The 22,099-nt window shown below is 41.0% G+C and overlaps 2 protein-coding genes across 7 annotated transcripts in view; one reads left to right on the plus strand and one right to left on the minus strand.

Annotated features, from left to right (window-relative positions):
• Positions 1 to 2,865: 2,865 nt before the first annotated feature.
• Positions 2,866 to 6,715, plus strand: LOC111272207 (uncharacterized). Of its 2 annotated transcripts, XM_022853518.2 has the most exons (5): positions 2,866 to 2,982; positions 3,716 to 3,829; positions 4,195 to 4,451; positions 5,890 to 6,080; positions 6,474 to 6,715. In XM_022853518.2, exons 2-5 carry the CDS (start codon positions 3,727 to 3,729, stop codon positions 6,670 to 6,672), a joined length of 750 nt encoding a protein of 249 aa, XP_022709253.1. In that variant the 5' UTR covers positions 2,866 to 2,982; positions 3,716 to 3,726; the 3' UTR covers positions 6,673 to 6,715. The 2 variants fall into 2 exon arrangements, with proteins under 2 accessions (XP_022709253.1, XP_022709251.1); XM_022853516.2 differs by lacking the exon at positions 2,866 to 2,982 and having other exon boundaries at positions 3,696 to 3,829.
• Positions 6,716 to 8,736: 2,021 nt separating this feature from the next.
• Positions 8,737 to 22,099, minus strand: part of LOC111272203 (putative sodium-dependent excitatory amino acid transporter glt-6) — a 30,979-nt gene continuing 17,616 nt past the window's right edge. For all 5 annotated transcript variants that reach the window (XM_022853508.2, XM_022853510.2, XM_086973198.1 and 2 more), the window contains 11 exons: positions 18,682 to 18,831; positions 16,117 to 16,333; positions 15,282 to 15,324; positions 14,524 to 14,626; positions 14,199 to 14,325; positions 13,391 to 13,624; positions 13,177 to 13,270; positions 12,853 to 12,953; positions 12,402 to 12,536; positions 11,769 to 11,922; positions 8,737 to 11,048 (listed from right to left, as the gene is read on the minus strand). In XM_022853508.2, coding sequence (XP_022709243.1) covers positions 11,010 to 11,048; positions 11,769 to 11,922; positions 12,402 to 12,536; positions 12,853 to 12,953; positions 13,177 to 13,270; positions 13,391 to 13,624; positions 14,199 to 14,325; positions 14,524 to 14,626; positions 15,282 to 15,324; positions 16,117 to 16,333; positions 18,682 to 18,831 — 1,397 coding nt within the window. In that variant the 3' untranslated portion in view covers positions 8,737 to 11,009. The remainder of the gene's footprint in view (positions 11,049 to 11,768; positions 11,923 to 12,401; positions 12,537 to 12,852; positions 12,954 to 13,176; positions 13,271 to 13,390; positions 13,625 to 14,198; positions 14,326 to 14,523; positions 14,627 to 15,281; positions 15,325 to 16,116; positions 16,334 to 18,681; positions 18,832 to 22,099) is intronic.

Raw genomic sequence — 22,099 nt, forward strand, 5'->3', positions numbered from 1 at the left:
AGATGATGGAAATTTCTCTACAGATGATGGAAATTTCTCTACAGATGATGGAAATTTCTCTACAGATGATGGAACCTCCTCCAGGTCCTCTCTACAGTCTTCGATTTGAAGCTCGTCCTTAAAGCTTTCTTCGGCGTCAGCGCCGGCGGTGGAATTTTGAGCCGTTAAGGAACTTTCGTCACCGCGTTCATCATGTATATGCTCAATCCTCCTGGAGATTAATTAAAATTGCGTAATGAAAAATGGCGATTCTAAGATTTAAGTCCACAAATGTATATCTTATCTCCATTATAAATGCGCTGTTTCACTGCGAATGGTATTCATCGATTCTAATTCCGGCTACATATATCGCTCTATCTCGCTCTTTGTAGGTGTTGATTGACACTTAACCTTTGCAGGACCACGTTGAGGTGTGCTAATTGATGCATAAGGTCTGTTTGGCGCACTATCTCCGCCTGTATGCACTCTGACAAAAATGTGGCGCGTCTTCTTAGAGACCGAGCCATCATTTCTGAAACGAAAAAGACAGACTTCTTACAGAAAGTTACCACATCCAATATGACGTAAATGACCCCTGAACTATTGTACGCTAGACTGGCTTTGCCCACTGTTATAACAAATTCGTTCTTCAGTTATAAAACGTTTTGCCTTTACACGGGCTTCAATGCACAGGGACCAACGGTGGCTAATGTGCCTATCGACTGAAACACATCGGTAATCAAACGCAGTACTTCCCGAGCGCTTAGTATACTGCTACGCTAAAACGGCAGTATAGTGTGAATATGCACAAACCGTCGTAAAGATGGTCAAGATGGCCATCAATCTTTCCGAGTATCTCATTTAGTCCATCTTCTATTTTGCCCTTAGCATCCTCGTATTTGAACACCGCTCCATCACTGTTGACACAAATATCAGGGTCATTACTCGGTAATATTGTAAATGTTAATGCATCGCTATTTCACAGATCGGAAGCAAAAATAAGCCATCTTCTGTTTTACGTCAATTATCTGTCAACGTGTTAAGAAATTCGCATACGCGACTAACGTCTAACTAAAACTGAAATAGGACTCACCCTGCAACATGCGTGTTTGCAGCTGAAAACATGGAAAACAGCGTACGAACTTCAGTACGAAATTTCGGCCAAATCTCTACATCCTTAACAAGATGTATACCGAATATTTTGGAAGATCTGCTCTGCATGAAACGAACAGGAACCAAGTAGTGGGATGCATTTCAGTTTCATAGATTAAACACATTCTTCGTATGCAAGGCCCAGAACTTTTACTTTTCTTATGCAAAAACTTCGTTAAAAGAAAAAAAGGTGTTTGCAAGTAAAAACCCATCACGCGAAAATTTTATTTCAGATACTGCTACTCACCCATATTCGTTATCGTTAGGTAAGAACGGGTGCCTATGCAGATCTGTGTGAGATCCTTTTATGCATTCCTATTGAAATTTTGGCTGAAGTTGAGGTGGCCCTACGCATTCGAGCATGAATTCAAACCCCTGCTGATCCGATTTAAGCCAAAAGCTTCCATTTTTCGGACCGAACCCGTAGATAGTAATTAAGTTCTGCACTATGGGCCTTTTCAGTAAACATATACGACTGTTGTTGCCATCTGGCGAATATTTCTGTTACTATTTCTACTATAGACTAATAAGTATATTATAAATATATTAAAACAATTCACCAACATTGAAAATGTTATATGATAGATTTTGAAAAATGCTAAAAAACAAACATTTGACCCAATCACTGATTAATTATTAATCAACTGTTCATAGTTGTGGCATGAAGTATATTAAGAAGGGAATGTGAGACTTACATTTTCTGCTTCGAGGGACGGTAGTGTTGAGCGTGAAGCCTAAAACCTTTATATTTTAGATCAAGCCTCCTGTTCTGCTGTGCCTATTGTAAGTTCGATTTGTGTATGTACCTAAAGATGGCGGGATAACTATAGGAGCAATTAGTTCGTTCAGTTATCGGACGTCTCGAGGTCGAAAGAAGTGTCCCAGGAAGAAAATATTTTCCTATGGTTATTCCCAATAACTTAATGGAGAACTTAGTAACTGCTAACAACTGACAAAACGAAATATTCATTACGATTATTCTAAGTACTTGGAAATAAACTTTGCTAAAAATCCTCTAGAAAGGCATATTTAACATGATGTCTTTGTGGCGTGCTGTTATTACGCCACTGATATAATTTGGATGTAGTTAAGTTTCATCAAAGAATCAGTAGAAATATACGCCCTAGTTTGTACCCCGATATCGAACAAAAAAAGGTGGAAAGATGTTAAGCGGTTCAGTGTACTGAAACAAACATCTTTAAAGATACCACCTGCACACTATAAATAAACTGAAATTGGTTTACAAGGTAGTAAGTGGTACTTATTTAATGACAATAACAGAAATGACCATGACATTTATTGGGTACTAACAAAAAATGAGCGGAAGCTGACTGTTTCTGCAGCGCCATTATAATTTACTTATTTAAATCCAGCCACTCCGTGTTTTGATAAAAATACACCAATATATAATAATATAACACCCTTATTGTGAATCAGGTTGACCCTAAGCACCGGAGCAGCAAACCTTGTGTAAAGGTCAAAACTTACTATGCGTCAATCTAAGCAGCGAATTTTTACAAAAAAAAAGATGTTAACGCTCATTTCAGCCCTGCTAATTAACAAAAAGATGTATTTAAGAGGCAACGCAGGTACTAATGGACCTAGCGCTGTTAACACTTAAACTTGTAGACAACGCATGGAAGAATACCGCTTTATTCCTTCGTATCGTTTTGCACACGGCCGTGAAACTGATTGGCCTTTGTCCCATGGGAGAGGGAGCTAGTTGCTGATAGGTACATGAGAGGAAAACGTTCAACGACGCAACAACCTTAGCATGATCGTTTCGTTTGTGGGAAATAGGTTCTTGACGCCTCAGTCTTCCGTTCTCAATAGGATAAAGGGCTATTACTGGTAAGTACGTAACAATCAGATTCTGTATACAGAAGCTAACATATGACCCTCAAAAATAACCGCATGTCTGTTTTAGATTAAATTAGATATCTGATGGATCTGTCGCTTTTGTAAAATTCAATTATTTGGTTAAAGATCCTCCTAGCTTAAAGAAGTGTTAAAATTCTATAGATAGTTCAGGACTTTTCAGCTTTTTAGTGGGAAAGGCTTTTCTCATCATATAATCTCGTAGCCTAAATTTAATAAATGGGCTTCAGATCAGCGCTAAATTATACCAAGATGAAGATCACATATTTAAACAAGGTTAGATAAATGATCTTCTAAGCTGAATCTCGGCTTTCATTCGGTCTCGTTATATCATCAATGCTCGTGTAGAATTGGGCCTGCGGAGTTTTCCCATCACCAGCGACACACCTCTGTTCAGTAGAAGTTATCGGTCTCAACTTGGGTTTGCCCGCGGTTGTACTTTCGATTGCTAAGCTCAAACAGATTAAAAAAAACCAATATGAGTGACAAGGGAAACAATTAACGCGTTGATGAGTGCCATGGCGTTATGCTATTCCCGTTAGACTGCTGTTCCGCACTTCCAGCCGAACGCTGAAGTGCCTCTTCTAGATTGAATTGTCGTCAAGAACAGTGTCTTGGAAATCACTGGTTGAACAGATTACTCATAGCACTGTAGAAAGCAGATTCAAACGATAAAAGGAAAATAGCTTACCACTATCTTGTTTAGGCACGCTAGTCATGAAGAGTTTTCTTCCAAACGAGATGATCGGGTTTCGCACCGCGCTGCTTATGGCCGCTACTTTAATAACGACGTCAACCACGGCAACCACTGAAGATTTACGTGAGTTAAAACGAAATAGTAATTTAGCAATGGGCTGTATTTTAGTAAACGCAATTTTCGTCCCGACTTGGACCCCACCAAAAAGCTAAATGACTCTACGTTGCGTAACCAGCCCTACGGGTCCAGGTTGGCTGTATGCGTATGCAAACAATATTCGTGCGTAAATGATTTGAATTTGAAGGGTTGCTTTAAATCATATCAATATAATAGCCATTTTGTTGACTGCGCTAGATCAATAACCTGCCGATATTAGCACTACGTAGACCTATTTGCCAAAAAAAAAACAATCGACCAATAATGAGCTTACGTACAACCTCATCTTTAGCATGGTGTTTTTTCGTTGCTTTGTGCATGATTCTGCCCAGTGGTGATAAGCGCCCGCCTGGAAGCCAACGAATTTCTTGACAATCTTCTTGAAATTCGATTACCGAAACTGCTGCCTGATCGAGCTGAACGATTGCGGGATTTCTCATGTTATATAGAAAAGAAGCTCTTTATCGGCATTCTGCCTACCCATCGGGACCTGACAGCCAACTTCACAGAAGGCACCGTTAGCGGACTTCAAAAAGTCAAGCGAGAGGGTGACTGCAAACCTACGTTCTCCGATGGGAATTACGTTGTGGTATGGATATTGATAGCGAAATATTCAGTTTACAGAGTAAGGGAAAGCTGACAGGCGCTGCTGACATGTCAAACGGTATACGTTTGGGCTGTTGAAGAGTTCATTGTAAAACACTTCAGGTATATTTTGTCCCTCATATTTACACTGGATGGTTTCGTAATTTATTAATGATCTAGCGATGTCCACAAATGTGACTTGCCGTATTGCACTAAAAGGAATTTCGTTCGATTTTAGCTTTTTTGCGAGTGTACAGTAGAAAAAAAGGTTTAAAAGCTACTATTGACAAACCTTAACGCAGAATTTTGACGTCTTCGGTTTACACTGAAATCATAAGATTATTTGCAAACTTTCTACTCGCAGTTTTCTGAGAGCTATATCTGGCCAGTTTCTTAATAGGATTGTAAACCTAAGGTACGCAAGGAACAAAATGCTTTTAGGATAGAATGGTGTTCATCTTCAATATATTGTACTACCTTGAAACCCTACCCAAGTAGCATTTTGTTGTGACGTTTCTTGTTGTTCCAACGACCTCTGTCCTTTGCAAGCCTGTGGATGCCCTAACGTCGGTTACGGCTATTATTTTGAGGGGTATAAGTGGCAACATTACGCACATCAGACATCACTGCTAAGATAACTAAATTGACTAGGACTCTCATCCGGTAAGCCTTGGAGCCACTATTCTTGAAGTTAATTGATTTCAATATAACTTCAAACCGAAATTTCTGCTGACCCTCGGCCAACGTTTTTCCTCGGTATGCGGCTAAGTGTTTGAAATTGTCTTTCTTTGTACTTCTTCAGACCTTGGTAAAAGGTGTCCCAGTGGAGTTTTCTGGCAAGACCCCTAGCGAAACACTTTTAAGCTATACATATCATTCTCTTGTATGTTTTGAGTATGCGTTTGATATTCCTGTTGGACATTCCATCAAATGGCTGGTTCTCAGCACGGAATGCCCGGGTTCGAACTTACACTACAGTGTGTCCCTAACATTTTCTGGCAAATACGTTACCTATCACGGGGACACGTATCATTCTCCTAGCTGATAGCAAACGGCTTTGTATAGCCAATAAATAAACAAAAATAATAATAATAGACTGTATCTACCAACAGCATCCTGGTAAGATTTTTTTATTTTGAATGTACTGAAAAAGGACACTTTTCCTAAAGTTTGCAAGTTACACAAGCACAGTTGTAGAAAATAGTTAAACTGTTTCGTTTACATTCTATGTATTATACCCGTGTTTTGATGAATTTTTATGCTTTTTTTAACCGTAATATAACATCGTAGCTAATAAAAGTGTTTTTTTTTCGGCTGAAAAGTACATTGTACGTACACGAGCTCAACCGAGAACGTGGGTGAGAAGATTAACACATAATACACCGATCATGTTGGAAGCCGCTAATAAACTAATATTGTGATTTAAATATAATGTGCCCTAGATATCCTGCAAGCTTAATATTGGCTCACTGAAGGCTACCTATGCTTCATCAGTTAAGGGCTTCAATCTGCGTGGTGATATAGCACATCCAGTCATTACAGCGGATTTCGCGGACTCTTCGCTAATATTCGAGGCCAAAGAGATTAAATCGGCTGGAAGTCGGCCTCATATGAATGCACTCGTGGTCGATAGGTAATTTTTTTCGAAAGATTACGATGCTATGCAAACGTAGGACCCATGGCTCGTTGAGTTATAGTCACACGCTGCATTACCGAAAGAATTAACACAACGAACGTTTTGGTAATGGCCTTCATTAGCAAAAGACCTTCAAATAAAGAATAACCTAGCTACATTATAATTCATATACTTTTACTACAAGATGTTATCAATAGCTATTAGTGGTTGATATATCACATCGAGTTCAGTCGAAAACTAGCGAAAGAAGTTCACACCACTAAAATAGATGGCTGTTTCGAGGTCTCGATGACGGTACTCAGTTTCACCTTCCTTCCTTAATTTAAGGACCATGATGAACTGCATTTTATCTAATTTAACTTTTATCAAATTCGTTATCATGTATAACAGCTTAAGATGCGCGATCCATTACGAGTCTTTGGGGCTTAACGAAGAGCGGGACCAACTTTTGCGGGACTGCATCACACGCGGTATCTTGCCTCAGATACTTGATCTAATCAATATCCGTTTGTATCGTGCATTGTATGACGCCCTGCGTCAACAGGACGTTAGTATTCCCGACGTTCGCATCAATGAAACCACTGAATAAGCCGTAACTAATTGATTAATAAATAAGCCGTGTTCCTCAACAATCACGAATTATTTTTTCAATCTTAATTGCACGATGTATTTGTGTATATTATATATTGGTAGCAATAATTATCATTTTCAATATATCGAAAGTGGGTGGCCCCAATAAGGGCCATTTTCCCGTGAAATAACTCAGCTTCTGAAGCACGTCCTTCGTGGATACGCCAGAGCCATGACAGGCAATCTCTGGAAACGAAGGTCAATCTCAAGATTTTGAAGGACTTTACGTATCAGATAGTGGAAGAGCAGCTTGCGGATGAATAGTTCAGTCGACTTTTGGTAAGGACGGATCTTACGAAGAGCGATCGTGCCGGGCCTGTAATGATGCAGCTTCTTGACACCGTTGGTAGTTGAGGTCTACTTACCACGGCCTTGGTAGCCAGTTACTTACGTGGAGCCTTGTCCCCCAGTAAAGCGGTCTGCTTCGTATAAACCATGATTCAATAGTGGGTGCTTCGGTCACGGTACTTACTGAGTTTTGTTGACAAAAAGAGAGGAGAAACAGCTGGTAGCCGCAAAAGCACTAGTTAGCGAGATGCTCCTACAGACAAAACGCAACCTTTGCGGACATCGTTGTAGGAATTACGTGAACTCGTCGGATCATTTTTGGCGCGTCAAACAATCTAAGTTGGAGGAATGTGTATGCCCACTAGAAGTCAATGGCCAACTTTCAGAGGCTTCCAACATTTGACTTCGCTAAATTTTCGAATACTCGTTCATTAGATATTTGGTCTACAAACGACTGTAAAGGTATAACTACTGACTGAATAATCTCAATGAAAAATTAAAGATTGCATATAACTTCTTTAGTCACTTAAAGGTCAGCATATGTCTCCAATTTTATTTTTTCATTAAACCTGTGAAAATGCGTATACGTGTACAATAAGTTTTTATGATAAGATAAAAAAAAATACTATCATCGTGTAATCTGGTAGTATGTAGTGTATATATAGAAAAAGACAATTTTTTAAAAGAGACAGTAGTTTTGATCTGGGCTTTTCCTTCTCTTCTTAAAAAGGAAGACAGCCTAGATGTTAGGTAGCGCACCACCCTGGGCGACGGTTACTCAGAGAGAACCTTGTTCAACTCTTCGTCGTTACGGATGACCAACTAAAGGTAACGGAGTATGACCTTGGTTTTCACCTTGTCATGAGCCGCATTATTAGCCAGTTCGAGAATCTCAGCACCGATATACCCAAGGACGGCAGTGGGCTACACGGAGTCATGAGTTTCAACATGCTCGGTATAGTGCCTCTTGCGGAACGGACCGTGGATACTGCCGGCAGGTAATTGAAGTCCCGCGCACTCGTGAAACTGGGTCCTGACCTCTGTCTTCGCCTTGTCCGAATATTACGTTATTTAGAAACGTATAAAAGTAAGAACTGAACTTGCTCCAGGGGTTTTACATACACTTAGTGCTGGCTTGACCTGATCGTGCTGTCTTTCCCAATGGATGCGGCCTACGGTTCGGCATCAAATTGCTCCGAGGTACAAATCACTTGGTTTTATCGTGGAAGCCACACCGCATGCACCGTAAGGAAAAAACTTAAGAAAACTGGAAAGATCCAGCAGAAAGTACGTGCCATAGACAAGAAAAAAGCAGCGCGGTAGGAAAGATTTTTTCTCTACCTATATCTACCAAATCTTTGGGGCGGATCCACCGGTATCTCTTCGAAGACTATATAGATCGAACTCTTTCGCGAACGACATCTTCAAAAGGATCGCTGATGAGGCAGCCCGCCTTTTTCGTTGCAACAAAAGATCAACCACCGCCTCTCAGGCGATTTTAAATCGCAGACTGTTGCTTCCAGGCGAGCTGGCCGAGCAGGCCGTGCCTGAAAGTCTGAGCAATTACACCCCCTTCATGTGAGAAATTATACCACCTTATGCTATTACGTACGTGAATTTTATGTACAAAAATCAATACTCATCGAAAGTCTATAAACAGAACTAAATCCACGAACTGTATTTACTTTTCCTGTACTGTACCTTTTACTTTTTCAAAGTCAAGGAACTTCACTAATGGCGTTTTAGTAAGTTTTTATTAATTTTTAAACAGCAACTACCGCTTTGCTGCTTATTTATTTATTTATAACATTACACGAAAGTAGTCTAGAAGTATGACTCATTATTGTTGTTCTCTAAGCTAGTTACTTTCTATCATATGATATAAGAATAGCTACTATTGTTTGAAAAGGGGAAGCATTCTTCCACGTAGTTGTACCTTTCAATAAATAGGCCTAATTTATCTTAGACTCAATTTACACTACCAATATCTATATCTTCTCAACAACAATAAGCTCGTCATTTATTTCTAATCACTATGATACCTATGCTTATTCAGCCGAACGACGATCTCTGATTTAAACAAAGTGACCGTACAGACTTTCACAGGAGAAACAAGCACGTTTACGGGGCGTGAAAGCATCTGTTTATAACTAGGTTCATCCTACATTCATCTATATTGAATTAATGATATATTCATTATGCTGAATAATAATTGTCTAGTGACTACTATTACTAACCGACCTCAAGCGATTCCCGCATGGGATCGTGGAGAGCACTTTTTCAACAAAGGTAACCCTCTCTAAGATATATACTGGCGCAATCGAGTGCTACACGTTGTCCTCAAAATCTCGGATACATCGACTGGCTGAACGCGATGTAAAATTGCTTTTCGACCTTCCCAAAATAGCAGTGCGCGGTGTCTATAGAACACGTTTTTTGCTTTATATATATATATATATATATATATATATGGTTGTATAAATTGCTCTTCAATATCTATTAAAACATACTTTTCAGTCTTCCATCTATCGTCTGAAAATAGGATAAGTTTAATTTAGAAAGTTATCACATTTGAAAACTATTATCAGAGTTTGATCAGTCTAGAGTACCTTCTTCGTTTAAGTTAGTAAGAAAAGATACTTGTTATACTGACTAAGGTGCTGTCCGAAAGTAGACCGGAGACTTTCGGCACAATTAATTTTACAGGAAGACCGTATCCAACTAAGGGCATTAATTGTATTGCCAAAACCGCTGTACCACTCGCTTTTCGGGTTTAAGTTCCTTTTTCACTGCAAATGAAATTAACGCAATTATGAGACACTCGATCGCGCTCAAAAGAACAGTTTTTGGTGTACAGAGAGAGAGAGAGAGAGAGAGAGAGAGAGAGAGCTTCGGCCGATGCAGGCCACTTCTATAGTCCCGTTCAGAAACTCTTCCTCAAACGTCGCTTCCCACTATTACTGTAAACCCCACCAAAGCCACTGTAGAGTTTCCATTCGCGTTATAAAGCTTTTGTTTTATTGGTTTTCCCCTCAACCGCGAGCTCCTATGTAGTCTAGTCGAGGGGTCTCCTATAAGGCCTTTCTTTATGCTACGGTCGCCACCAGCCTACCACGTAATCGACCACATGGCACGGGCACTAAAAACATCAAAAATGTCAACGCTATCGAATCCCCATATGTCTACCCTGTCAGAAGTAGACTTCCCTACTATGTTAGTTAGATTCGAATTGAACAGTTGCCCTCTATCAGTGTCATCTATTCGTCTTTAGTTCACATTTTCTAGTTGTGCCAGTTCAACTCCGTGCGTGAACGTTATGCGAATGTGCTCTATAATAATAAACTCGATAGATGAATTGGAATATCAAGGTACTGAAGTTTCTACGGTGAAGTACTCTGGCACAAAGATGCCACGTGGCTAGGACTCAGCTCTACTACGTCGTTGTTGGGACTGAAGATGTTTTTTTATTTAGCCGAGATTGGGCCAGAACCACGACAAGATGCAAACATGTTGCGTCAAAACATGTTTCCTTTTTGGATTAGGGTATGGCAATTGTTGGACTCTTGACAATTTGGATACTAGTACTGATCAGAGATCGCGGGGTCTGAAAGCGGAGAACAATCTGCAGAAGGTATCGCATTCGACAAAATTCTGTTCCGATCTTCAATTCAGTGTCAAAACTACATCAGAAATAGGGCTGAGACAAAGCCGATGATTCTTGTTGTACATGTACAGATTCACGGGGTGTACATTCTTCTGTGAATGTATGGTTATTAGCTTGTGTACAGATTGTGTCACCTTGTTTTCATATAGTAGGGTTTTTTTGCATGTCCCCGCGAACATTACAGCTTATGGATGGCTTTAAGAGAGCCTGTTAATAGCTTTAGGGCTCATTTCCTTTCTTGCTATTATTGTTGTGAAGTTGGTGTTGACTTTCGATTCGCCTCGCCGCCGTATCGTTTTCAGTGATGACTTCATACAGTTCCGTCATACCTTCGAGCCGAGAAGTTAGACTGGAGGGCAATTTAACGGAGCGTCCTCAGTGATCTGTTTAAGAATGAATACATACAAGGTTTGTTTGAAAGAAGATCAGTAACCTTTTTTTCCATCGATCTAATGCCTAACGCGGTTCTCTAGGTAACATTCAGAAGGCTTTCTGAGTTGTCGCTATGCCATATCGATTTGCAGATTAGCTATTTAAATAGACATAGATTTGACCCTCTATACCGTTAGGGTTGAAGCCGTTACTACCCTCAGTAACAGCAGCTGTTATCTAGGAAATTTATGCACGCGTACCTGCAATAATGGATATTGCCATTGTCGCTTTCAAAACGCTTACTTAAAGGACACAGTTTTATGACTTTGTGACCTCAAGGCTATTTTGGCTTAGTGTAAGACAGCCTGATCGACAGTTTTGTCCAAGCTTTACCTGAAAGAGTCGCCTCGTACATCTGTCTGAGCCTAAATCATGTGAACAAGTATCAATCAAAAGGGATATCGCTGGACTAATGCTACCAGCGTATTCAATGTTATAATAGAAAGAGGTTCATTTCGTTGCTCAGCGTATAACATTTGCATTGCGTAGAGTAACTAATACTAACAATAATTATCCTGAGTCTTGGCAACCGACGAATGTCATCGAAAGCGCTATTGTACTTGAAAATATTGTAGCTACTCTATAAACAGATCTGAAGTGAAATAGAGGTCAACGCCGAAACAATTGACGAGGTTCGGGGACTCGTCCCTCGTGAGCTGCGTTGCCCTTACCTTAGACTTCTTCTCATCTAGGCAGCCATCATCGACACCGTTGCAGTCAGTTCCATTGTCGTCGTCAGGTTCGCCTTTGAGATCGCAAAGATGCGAAACAATAGCAGCTGTTACGCCATCGCCCAAGCAATTGTTCACGGTTCGACAACGATCCCTATAAAAGATGCCACAGATCGCGATACGCGTACGAACGATTCCGCATCGTTAGTAATCAACTGATCAAGATTCTAAAGACAGACAGACGTAAAAATTGTCAATACTGAAACCGGTGTCGGTAGGCCGCCGATCCGCATTACGCGACAGAGTTTCTCGTAACAGGCAGTTATTAAGGTTAGCTTTTGTTCTCTACAAGCATGGCCATTTTTTATGCAGGCTAAAGCACTATAGAACCGGCATGATGCACGTTCCCATGATGATTTATTTTGCACAGTCATTCCATGAGTCGTATCGACATTTAGACATAGCGCTTAGTGCGTGTAACGAAAGGCAATGAATAATGATTATGATGGTTTTTAGGGAAGCTTTCTAAAATAATATAGATTGACTTTTAGCGCTTTATTTCAAACATGTGAAACCTCTCATTACTAAGTTTCAATAGTACCCTTCAAATTTGATCTAAAATTGAATATATACAGTAGCCATTCAGTGGTGAAGAGTAAGCTGACATCGCTGAGGGGTGCCCCGATGACCGAAAGGGTCATCGCCATAAGGAAGAGAGCTGCTGAAGGCACTGAGGTAGCTGCAATCGATACGGCTGTTGAGGTGATTCTGCAAATATAGACGTAGGACAGAAAAGCAATTGACAGTGTAGTTTCGCTAGCCCCTACCTCCATTCCCCCGCCTCCCCGTGCTTTTTTTCAATGCAACAAATATACTCACTGAAAATGATTTTCTATGTGCAGCGAGTAAAATAGCTACGGTAGAATAGAAACAGCGTTTAGGTCGAAAAGTGTATGAATTTTCTGAGAAATCGAGTCCTTTTTTTTCTTCGGAACGAGAAGAGACATTGAAGTGGCACAACTTATGGATTAGTGTTAGCAAATAAATAATAAAAGAATAAATTATAACTAAACGATATACGTACAACACAGCGAAGTAGTCGCTCAGTTCAAGGGAGATGTTGTTCATCTGGGCAATGAACATCGTCGCAGCCGCGATAAAGCAGGCTGTTCCGTTCATGTTTACCTAAAATAATATAGGTACATTCATCTTAATGCAATTACCGCCGTGTCAAGGACGCCTCTTTGCAGTGTCGATACTTGGCGGTATTGAAATTCAGTTTGTACCTATGATGTCTGCTGGCCCGTAGACCTGATCGCTATTATTGATTCAATGCTGGGTATTTTCGGCCGCTCACCTATGTTGCGTAAAACCATATCGATAAACCAGTACATTGTACACGACTCACAGTGACTCCGATGGGTATTACAAATTTAGCTACACGTTTGTCCACCCCGCACTTGTCTTCCAGTGCGCGCAGCATCAGGGGCATCACCGGAGCGCTGTGAAAAGCGAAGTTCAATAATGGCTATCGTAATTTAGACAGCACTAAGCTTGTATGGCTTTGAAACAACTCTATCCGCATTAATAAAGAATAACTGTTCCCTGTCCTTGAGACGCACCTGGCAGCACAAACGAAGGCACACATGCCAGGATAGGCTAACTGTAAGAGAAGCTTGAACGGATTGCCTCGTGTTAGAACAAAGTAGAGGATCGGCTGTACACCGAACAATTCGACCGACAGAGCAGATACGACTGTCAAGATAAAGAGCGCCATTTGATGAAAAAGCAGAAGGATGTCACCAGCTTCAAGGATCCTCGCGCACAGCAGGGAACAAACTCCGACTGGCGTGAACCTGCGAAATGAATTAAGGGAACAAACAAGGTTAAAGAAGAGTTGATTATTAGCTCCTGGTAATATATCGAAGAAGTATACGCAACGTAATTGGCTGGTTGAGTTATTTTTCCGTAACGGTGGTTGTTCTACGGGCAGCTTCCTCGTCACATTCTAATGACCCTGGGAGAACGAGTCGAGTTCATGAACCAAGCTCCTGGATCGGAAGCTATTCGAGGGTTGTCCGCTCTGTCTTTGTATGCATTCCGAACACGAGGCTCGTAGCTAATCACCATTTGTCAGAAACTAATGTATGACCTACGACGTTATGATCACAACTTTACGTTTGTGGCAGTATGATCCGTCTGCTATATTCCTGATCGTTCCTAAATTCAACGGAGCGACTGGGCTATGCCCAGTTCGATGGCGCTGTAAGTGTCATATGTGAAACGAATACTGCCGTTTATCGTTGGATACTAAGGGAGCATTGAAACGATATGAATAGTGTAGGTTGTATTATACAGACTTCTCCAGTTTGGCCAGTTAACTAGTTCTTCTGTGAGCTATTATGCCCGCAGCAGGTTTCAGACACTAACCACATAACAATTCCGACAAGTTTCATTATGACAGAATCCAAGGCAGAGAAAAAATGCTTGAGAGGGTCCGCCGGAGTGCCCATCGAGCCAATTGTCGAGCCAAAGGCAATGCAGAAAACGATCAGTCCTGAAATGAGTAAGTCACACAAACAAGCCCCGCTACAATTACCCAAACGTTCTGATCTGATCTGATCTGACGAAACCCCAAAATAAAAATAATTGTCATCCATCCGTTCCCTCAAAAGTCTAATAATAATAATAATATAAAACATAATTAACGATAGTAACTCATGGTGATGCGAATGATTGATTATAATAGACTCACCGAGAGAATTTGTCCCTCCACGCACATGCCACACCCTCTTGGAGATCTCCTTCACACTGCCATCCAGCTGCGTCTGATTCTTGCTCTGGTAAGCGGAGTAGCCCTGTAGAAAGGGACGAAGTCGTAAACGACAACACAACATGAATGGAGTTTATACTTAGGTACACGAAAAGTCCATCGTTTGGTGTCGCACCGGCGGCATGGAATTGACAGCCGAAGTTCGAATTCACCATACGTTTTTTTTTTTTGTTTTTTGTTCCATGTCTGATTGAAACAAACTTTGGTTAGGGGGTGTGCCTGTTTTCTGCTTCTCTATATAGAGAATGTTATGATGAGTTGTGTGCCAATATGTCAGTAAAATTCAACTGGTTATTAGGTGAGTATGAGAGACAATGGCTGTGATGGATGATGAACTCTTTGGTAATCAGCTCTCTGAGCATTTAGTTAATCCCCGAACGTTATCCGTTCTTTTGGCAATTCCATCCTAATTCGAGTTAGAAATAGTTGGTAACTTGAAGATGATTGCTGAGATAAAGTTGGAATGAACCAAATGTGTTTCACCTATGGAATCGATTGTTGTGTTCAAAACACTGCGCCACAATGGTGACACACTGGGACACAAGAATCTTACGAAGCTACCGTGGACATGTTGTGAAGCCTCTGTGTATATCTTAAAGCTGGGCGAAGGAATAAATTCTCAATTTTCTGTGGAGTTTGGATTGGCTCCAACGTGAGAAATCGCTGAGAATTCCACTTACGCTATGGGTCGTGGCCTCGATCAGGTTCTCGGGGAATGCATTTCTGAAAATGGCGATGGGTCGGACCATCAAATGCACCACATGTATTATCTATCGCACTACCTATTTATGTCTACTAATGGCTATGGTTACAAATGAATAAAGCAATTAATGATAACTCGGATTGCCTATTTATTCCGTCCTAGCACGATGATCACTGGAGAATTTCCACTGTTTTCTGTATTGTACAGTTGATGCATATTGAAGCTTCGGCTGATTTAATCGTATACTAGACTTGGCAATATATATTTTATACTTAAGAGCAATTCGGATTGAACCTAAAATCGATTGTCCTGTTATATAAAAGTAATCATATAAAAACACTATGCTGCATAATATCTAGAGTTTATAGATATGTTTTACTGTGACAGCTTTTTTGTGCCGTTACTATGAGTATTGAAATTATACATGTAGTTTGCCGCTAGGACATTAATTAAGTGTTAGGAATAATATAGAAAATTTTATCATTTTAATTTACTCGCTCTTAAACTAACTAATCTACTATTCAACAGTATTTCAAAGCTATGGAAGCTAAACTAGACGACATATTTAGCATTCAACTAATACATTCTACTGAAAAAGCATTTTTCACCCTGAATTTTTATCACTGGACGCATGCTAGCTACAAAAAAAGCCTACTGCTATATTAGCTACTAACGAAGTGGATACTTAGCAGGTCCTAAATAGCTTATATTGAAGTGTACGTATATATATGCATCTATGTGTCAAGCAATGCTCGTATTAATGTGCTCATGACACCCATGAAACAAAGAAACTTTAGGCGACTCTTTTATACCTGATGAGATCCAGGAACGTGTCGGTCAGGGTGGGAGTTTTCTGACTCTGTTGCCGGCTGGTGTCTTCACCGACCAAACCACTCATGTCCCTTCCAGGATAAATGGCGGTCACGAAGCATAACCCGATCAGGGCTGAGATCAACGATGTCAGCATGAAGATCGAAAGCGTCAATAAGGCCATTTTACCCTGGGCCTTACCGGATAGATTGGCGCTGCCTGCAGCGATCGATACCAAAAGACGGGATATCGACAAAGCGCACAGGACGGGCGCGAAGACGCATCCACGTACACATGGAGAGACGCAATACAGATTAATATGAAAAAGATTATCATTGTCAGATTCAGCATACTGATGGTCACGCTGTGAAAGTACTATTATCTCACTTGTACCGCAGGTACAGTTATCTTGCGGCCATAATGATTAAAAGGCACCATCACTGCCTACGGAAACACTGGGAGACACAGGCTTTTAGTGCGAAGTATTCGGTTTCATTTGAAGCTATCGTGTGTGAGGGACATTCCATAAAAAGATTTGTCATATACATATATTCAGTTAAATGTGTACTCGCGGTTATGAATCCAGTTCGTATTGAATATACAAAGGATTTTACGGTAATTGGTAAAGTTTGCGGATATTTCTTTAACAGTCCTCGCTTTCTGCTCCGGATGGATCAATGGGGTAGCTTGTTTAAATTTTAATGTCATGCTGTTTACATTTTGCTTTTACATAGGCTTACATATATTTGCTCTGTTAATGCGACAATTACTGTCAGTAGCACCGAGCTCGAACTCCTCATCGACTACGTCTTGCAACGTTACAAGTTCAGAGCTATTCGTGACGTACAAACACTAGCGTTTTTTGAGCATTAACATACGCTTGTCACGATGAAAGCAGATATTGAACTCTGCTTTACTTAAAGGCAAAAGCTCAACCTCCTAATCGTTAGCGAAGTCCTGACCGCCTGAGCAAGGGGGTAATCTCATGGATAGAAAATCACGGTCAGAACCACTGCGATTGTTCCTTTCACCGATCTCGGATACGTATAGAGGAAAACGAGTCATTTACGTCGATTAATTATCTAGGTACTCACTAGATAATAAGCGCTAGCTTTAATAGCCATCTCTGGTCTCCGCGTTTTTCCGAATGGGTCTGTATTTGATAACGAGCCCAAAGTGCGGTCCGCTGGAATCGAACTCATGGCAAGTCTAGTTTCACCTTAGACGTGATCAGTAGTTTTCGTAGATCACATAAAAAATACTGTTGACTGTTATCCACGATATGGGCCGCAACGTTTTAGTAGCCTCCAATAGGTGAAATTCACTAGTTAGTCATAGATGATTTTTGAAGTGGTACTCGGTTAATTATTGTTATTGTTTTTATTGCCATATGATAGTATACTTTTTCCCTAAAAAAACGCCTCCACATTTTTCTTCCATAGTGCGTATTATATACAAATATAGAGCACATGTCCATAAGGAAGGATATTTGATTCAGATAGCGTTATACGTCGTGTCAGTTGACGACGTTGTTTTTTATACAAGCATCCTTCTGCCTGCCATATATGGCTGGCTGGCGTTTTGGAACTCCATTTATGCATATGGCGGTAATTTACCAATTAGCTGCCAATGTGATAGCCGCCGGTTAGAGAGACGGCGCCTCGGTACGTTGAGTTCCTTGATTCAGCTAACCGGCGTCAACCGTCATGGGCTTCTCTGCTCGAAAGAGCTTCGACCCGTCCTTGGACTCAAGGTACATTTACGAGACAAAAAAGCGAGCCTAATGTCGATATCGGTCTAGGACAGGGTTAAGGGACGTACAATTTCCGAAAATGTACAGACAATATGCGCGGGCGGAACACTTGAATTTGGCTAGCGGAAAGGTCAAAATCGAGTCGACCATATTCGAAGTATTCTCACATGTTGCAAAGCCGACCCCGTCATTGTTTCGAATTTTGTCTGCACAATAACAGAACATATAGCAAACGGGACTGCAATAAATTGATTTGTATATCTATGGATATATATTTGCTAATCTGAAAGTTATTTTACACTTACTTAGGTACATCAAAACATACGTATACGATACACGGTGTTGCCAACGGGTAAGTAAGGGCAATCACAGACTTGGCCCTTGATAGCTTAACAAATATCGGCAATAAAAATTAACCCGACTTACATACTCATTTTTCTTGTACACAATCAATCAATGTGGATCCATCAAAAAAAGACTTAGTTAAAAATAGAACAGTCACTTAACTCGATTATTGTATTCGAATAAATGTGTTAGCTTATATCAATGGACGCTCGCCTCGTTGTTGTACTAGTGCTTTATCTACATAATTAACTTAAACTTGTGTCGTCTGAACTACAAGCACGATACCGATGGTTGAATCGATCTGGAACGTACGCCGCACGGCACGTACGTTCAGCCATACACATTGCGTACATCTGGTTCAAGTTAGGTAAGCGAAGCTTCTAATGCGGCTCGACATTTCGCGAGCTAGAAAACTAACTAAGGTAGAGCAGATAAATAAACTGCCTGAAACCTTATAATTTCCATGTACCCGAAACGATTGTAGCTATCATCATAGGCAGAATGAGTAATCGAAGACAGCGCATAAACACTTCTCCAGGCAATTCGACAAACGAGATCATCTGAACACTTGGTTCGAGCGACCGTAACGCTACGCCAAGTACGATTCCGGCAATAACACCTGAAATACAAAAATAATAACTGTGTTTATATGTATTTGCGATTCTTGCCATCGTCAGTGGCAACATTCACTATTTATTGCATTGCCTCTATAAAGTGGTAAGCAAACCAAATCAAATCAAATAGGCCCATACTCGATACAAAGCTTCTTTAACAGCCCAACATAATCGTACGAACTTAGGATAATTACGATAGACCTAGGATAGTTTTTTTTTTTCTATAGCAGGTTAAAAATTTAATATACTTCAACCAGATAGCATGTTAAGCTGGTGAATGTAAAACTACGCATTACCAATGTCAGTTAACGCTTTGGATACGGGGGTCAATCTTGTGTTAGTCATTAATCTCCCATTTGGTGTTGTCTTGTTTAAAACGATCAACCGGTCTGATGACGACCAGCCCGTGGAACGGACGTGAAAACCACATCATCTCATTCGTTTTCGGAGTAATTCTTAATCACAATTTACCTCTAGCCGTAAGATTACGTAATGTATTGCTGTTTTCGGCATAGCAAAACAAGCATTTACGCAGACTTCCATCCAAACACCACTAATCGGGAGAGAACGGCCACGCTATGGGACTTTTCTATTAACCCATCGATTGAAGCAGGCCAAAACCCAGTGGGTGCACAGACGGCGTAGCAGGTAAGCTAAGCAACAATTTACAAGGCGAAGATTACGCGCCATAGTGTACACTGCTGTATGATGCTCCTCTTCTACACGTTGGTTTCTCGGTTCTCCTAGGTCAGATCTACGACTCAATCTGACCTTGGGGTCAACCGACAAAGGATCCTGAGGCGAATAATTGTCTACAATTATATTGACATTATCTGTAATATTATGTCCCTCCTCCCCCTCTCGATTTACCACGGCTCGTTCATGTGTCCCCTTTCTCTCCTCTTTATCCCACCGTTGTATCTTTTCGCTGTTCCAATTAAGCGACTAGAAGATTCGCTCTAGACAACGCGAGGTCCCTCTAACCTAAGCACACCCTGGTCACAAAACAGACCCGAAGAAAATCTCTTGCATGCCTGTGATAGTAAAGGCCTAGAGGCCTATGCCATACACGATTAACTAGCTAGCAAGTCGGGGTGGTAAACACCCAGTAGACAATACCTAATTTGCGCGTCACAAACGATCTGAAATGTGGCACAGTTCTATACGATGCAGCTTACATCGTCGGCTTATTAAAACGTTCTCGTTGCAAAAACTGATAGTAAAGTTCGAGTACAATAATGCACTTCGCCGATGCACCGGCAAGTACGGCTTCATTTTTCCCGTACGTTAACTGGACATCGACCTCAATAGTCTGAAATGTGTGTGACATGCTCGGGTTCTTCGTATGTTACACGTGTCTTTAAAAAAATTATATAATCAAAAAAAATCTTCAGGTACATTCTTACATTTGCCTGTTGCGGTAGCTATCGCATTTGCAAAACCTGTGCTTGCCGCTGTTGGCATCGGGAATGCAACACGATCATATTCCCTAGGCTTATGTTGAGTGGGCGTTTGCCTTCCTCAGTAAAGCCTTCAGAGAATGACATGCAGTAAATAGACGAAAAGTCTATGCGATACAGAGTTGCCTACAGGTCTCCTGCAGCTGTTACTGCCGATGTTGCAAGAGACATTAAAAGGTTGAATTTCCATTGAGCCAATGAGGCGCTACCCTGAAAGGTCCGCGCTTCGTCTCGGTTCATTTTCACAGTACGAGACAAAGTAGAAGTCGCACATTTGTACATATTGCGTCGAGACGCGATGGACTCAATCTGAGTAGTTGTAACTCGAACTCTAATCATTACCATAGTTCTCATTATTGCAGCGCTATCTTGCAGTTCTTGTCACTGTAGAATGTGAACTAAGGTAGCTGAGCTGACGATGCCCGTCCATGATAGTTGGTAGAGAGCGACTGACCCTCTCAAGACACCTTGACAATCTCGCTCAGCCCACAGGCTGGACTGCGCTGACCAGACAGAAAAATAGGCGGCCAACATCTTTATCTAGGCTATTTAGGCGGGCGGATGCATAGCTTGTACTGCTTGGTACAAGTGAGCTTATAGCATCGAGTTCGACTCGACGAATTGATCGCGGAATCATCTAGCTTGTTTTAGAAAATATAGCTGCTATTTGTAACTAGCTGCTCAGGATAATGAGTAAATTGTCTTCGTTCATATATCCAAAGGCACTTTTGCTCTTCCAATGGGATCTAAGTTTCATTTTTTCACATTACCTTCTAAGGCAGCACCAGTCTACGGTTTATAGTATCCGAGACAACAAGACCTATCGTGCGCATGCTTGGCCTGTACAAATCAACTACAGAATTCGTAAATCATGTATGCCGTCCTAGCCAATTCCCCGAAAGGCCGCGATGTGACTAATGTGCTAATCGAGAGTGTATGACAAGAGTATGATGTTACTTCACGTTGCTGCTAAACTCCGTCCGTGCGCGACCCTTAAGAGCTGGCTTTGAGTATGCTCCGTGCACATACATCATCTGGATACCTACACTAACGCAGGCTCAAACTATACCCTTGAAACAATCTAGGCCTTAGAAAGGACGTCCTGGGAGCATCGACTGCGCGATGATGGGCTATCGGACAGCCACCGAACGAGTAAAGCAATAGGGGGCAGGGCAGGACAGGACAGGACATACTTCGTATATTGCGATAGCCAGCAGAAAATAGGAATAGCTTATTTTCTCGCCTGCTCTTATAATTGTCCATGTTTGCTTGCGTGAATGTCACGACCCTTCTCTTCAGTCGAAGATGTATCATATCGAAAATCAGCAATCGCTCAATTTCAATAATGAAATTCAAGCGTTCGTAACTTCGAACGCCTTCTGACCAGCCTCGGTTTTTTTCTTTGAATCTACTCTTCAGTTTTCTATTACATAAAGTATACGCTAAATCGCTACACCGATTAGATTTTTCTCCATTAGATTTCTCCAGGGTGGTTCATACCAATAGATACTAAGCTGCGTCGTAAATTTTTAATAAAAGTGTAGTGGTCGCCGGGACTTGTCATGACGATGCGACAACATGGCGGGTCCCGTTCAACCCTAGTTACATACCACCTGCGTTCTGGTATGTCTCGTTAGGAGCAGAGAAATCGAAGAAGATCCGAAGAGTTAAAAATAATAATGAAGTACCTATTCAAATCTTCACGACAACAAAATGCTAACTGGACTGGTGGTACAGTGAGTAGTTTATTGCGTTCATGGATGCGGTTAAAGGCATGGAAGGTCATATGTATTTGTATATAAAAACAACTACA

This window comes from Varroa jacobsoni, unplaced genomic scaffold, assembly GCF_002532875.2.
Source record: "Varroa jacobsoni isolate VJ856 unplaced genomic scaffold, vjacob_1.0 contig01777, whole genome shotgun sequence".
Taxonomy (NCBI): domain Eukaryota; kingdom Metazoa; phylum Arthropoda; class Arachnida; order Mesostigmata; family Varroidae; genus Varroa; species Varroa jacobsoni.

Excerpts from the sequence above, each read along its gene's own strand:
- LOC111272207 (XM_022853518.2), top strand. The coding sequence starts at position 3,727 with ATGAAGAGTTTTCTTCCAAACGAGATGATCGGGTTTCGCACCGCGCTG. Across the intron at positions 3,830-4,194 it reads GGCAACCACTGAAGATTTAC|TGGTGATAAGCGCCCGCCTG; the intron begins GTGAGTTAAAAC and ends GATTCTGCCCAG. Across the intron at positions 6,081-6,473 it reads AATGCACTCGTGGTCGATAG|CTTAAGATGCGCGATCCATT; the intron begins GTAATTTTTTTC and ends CATGTATAACAG.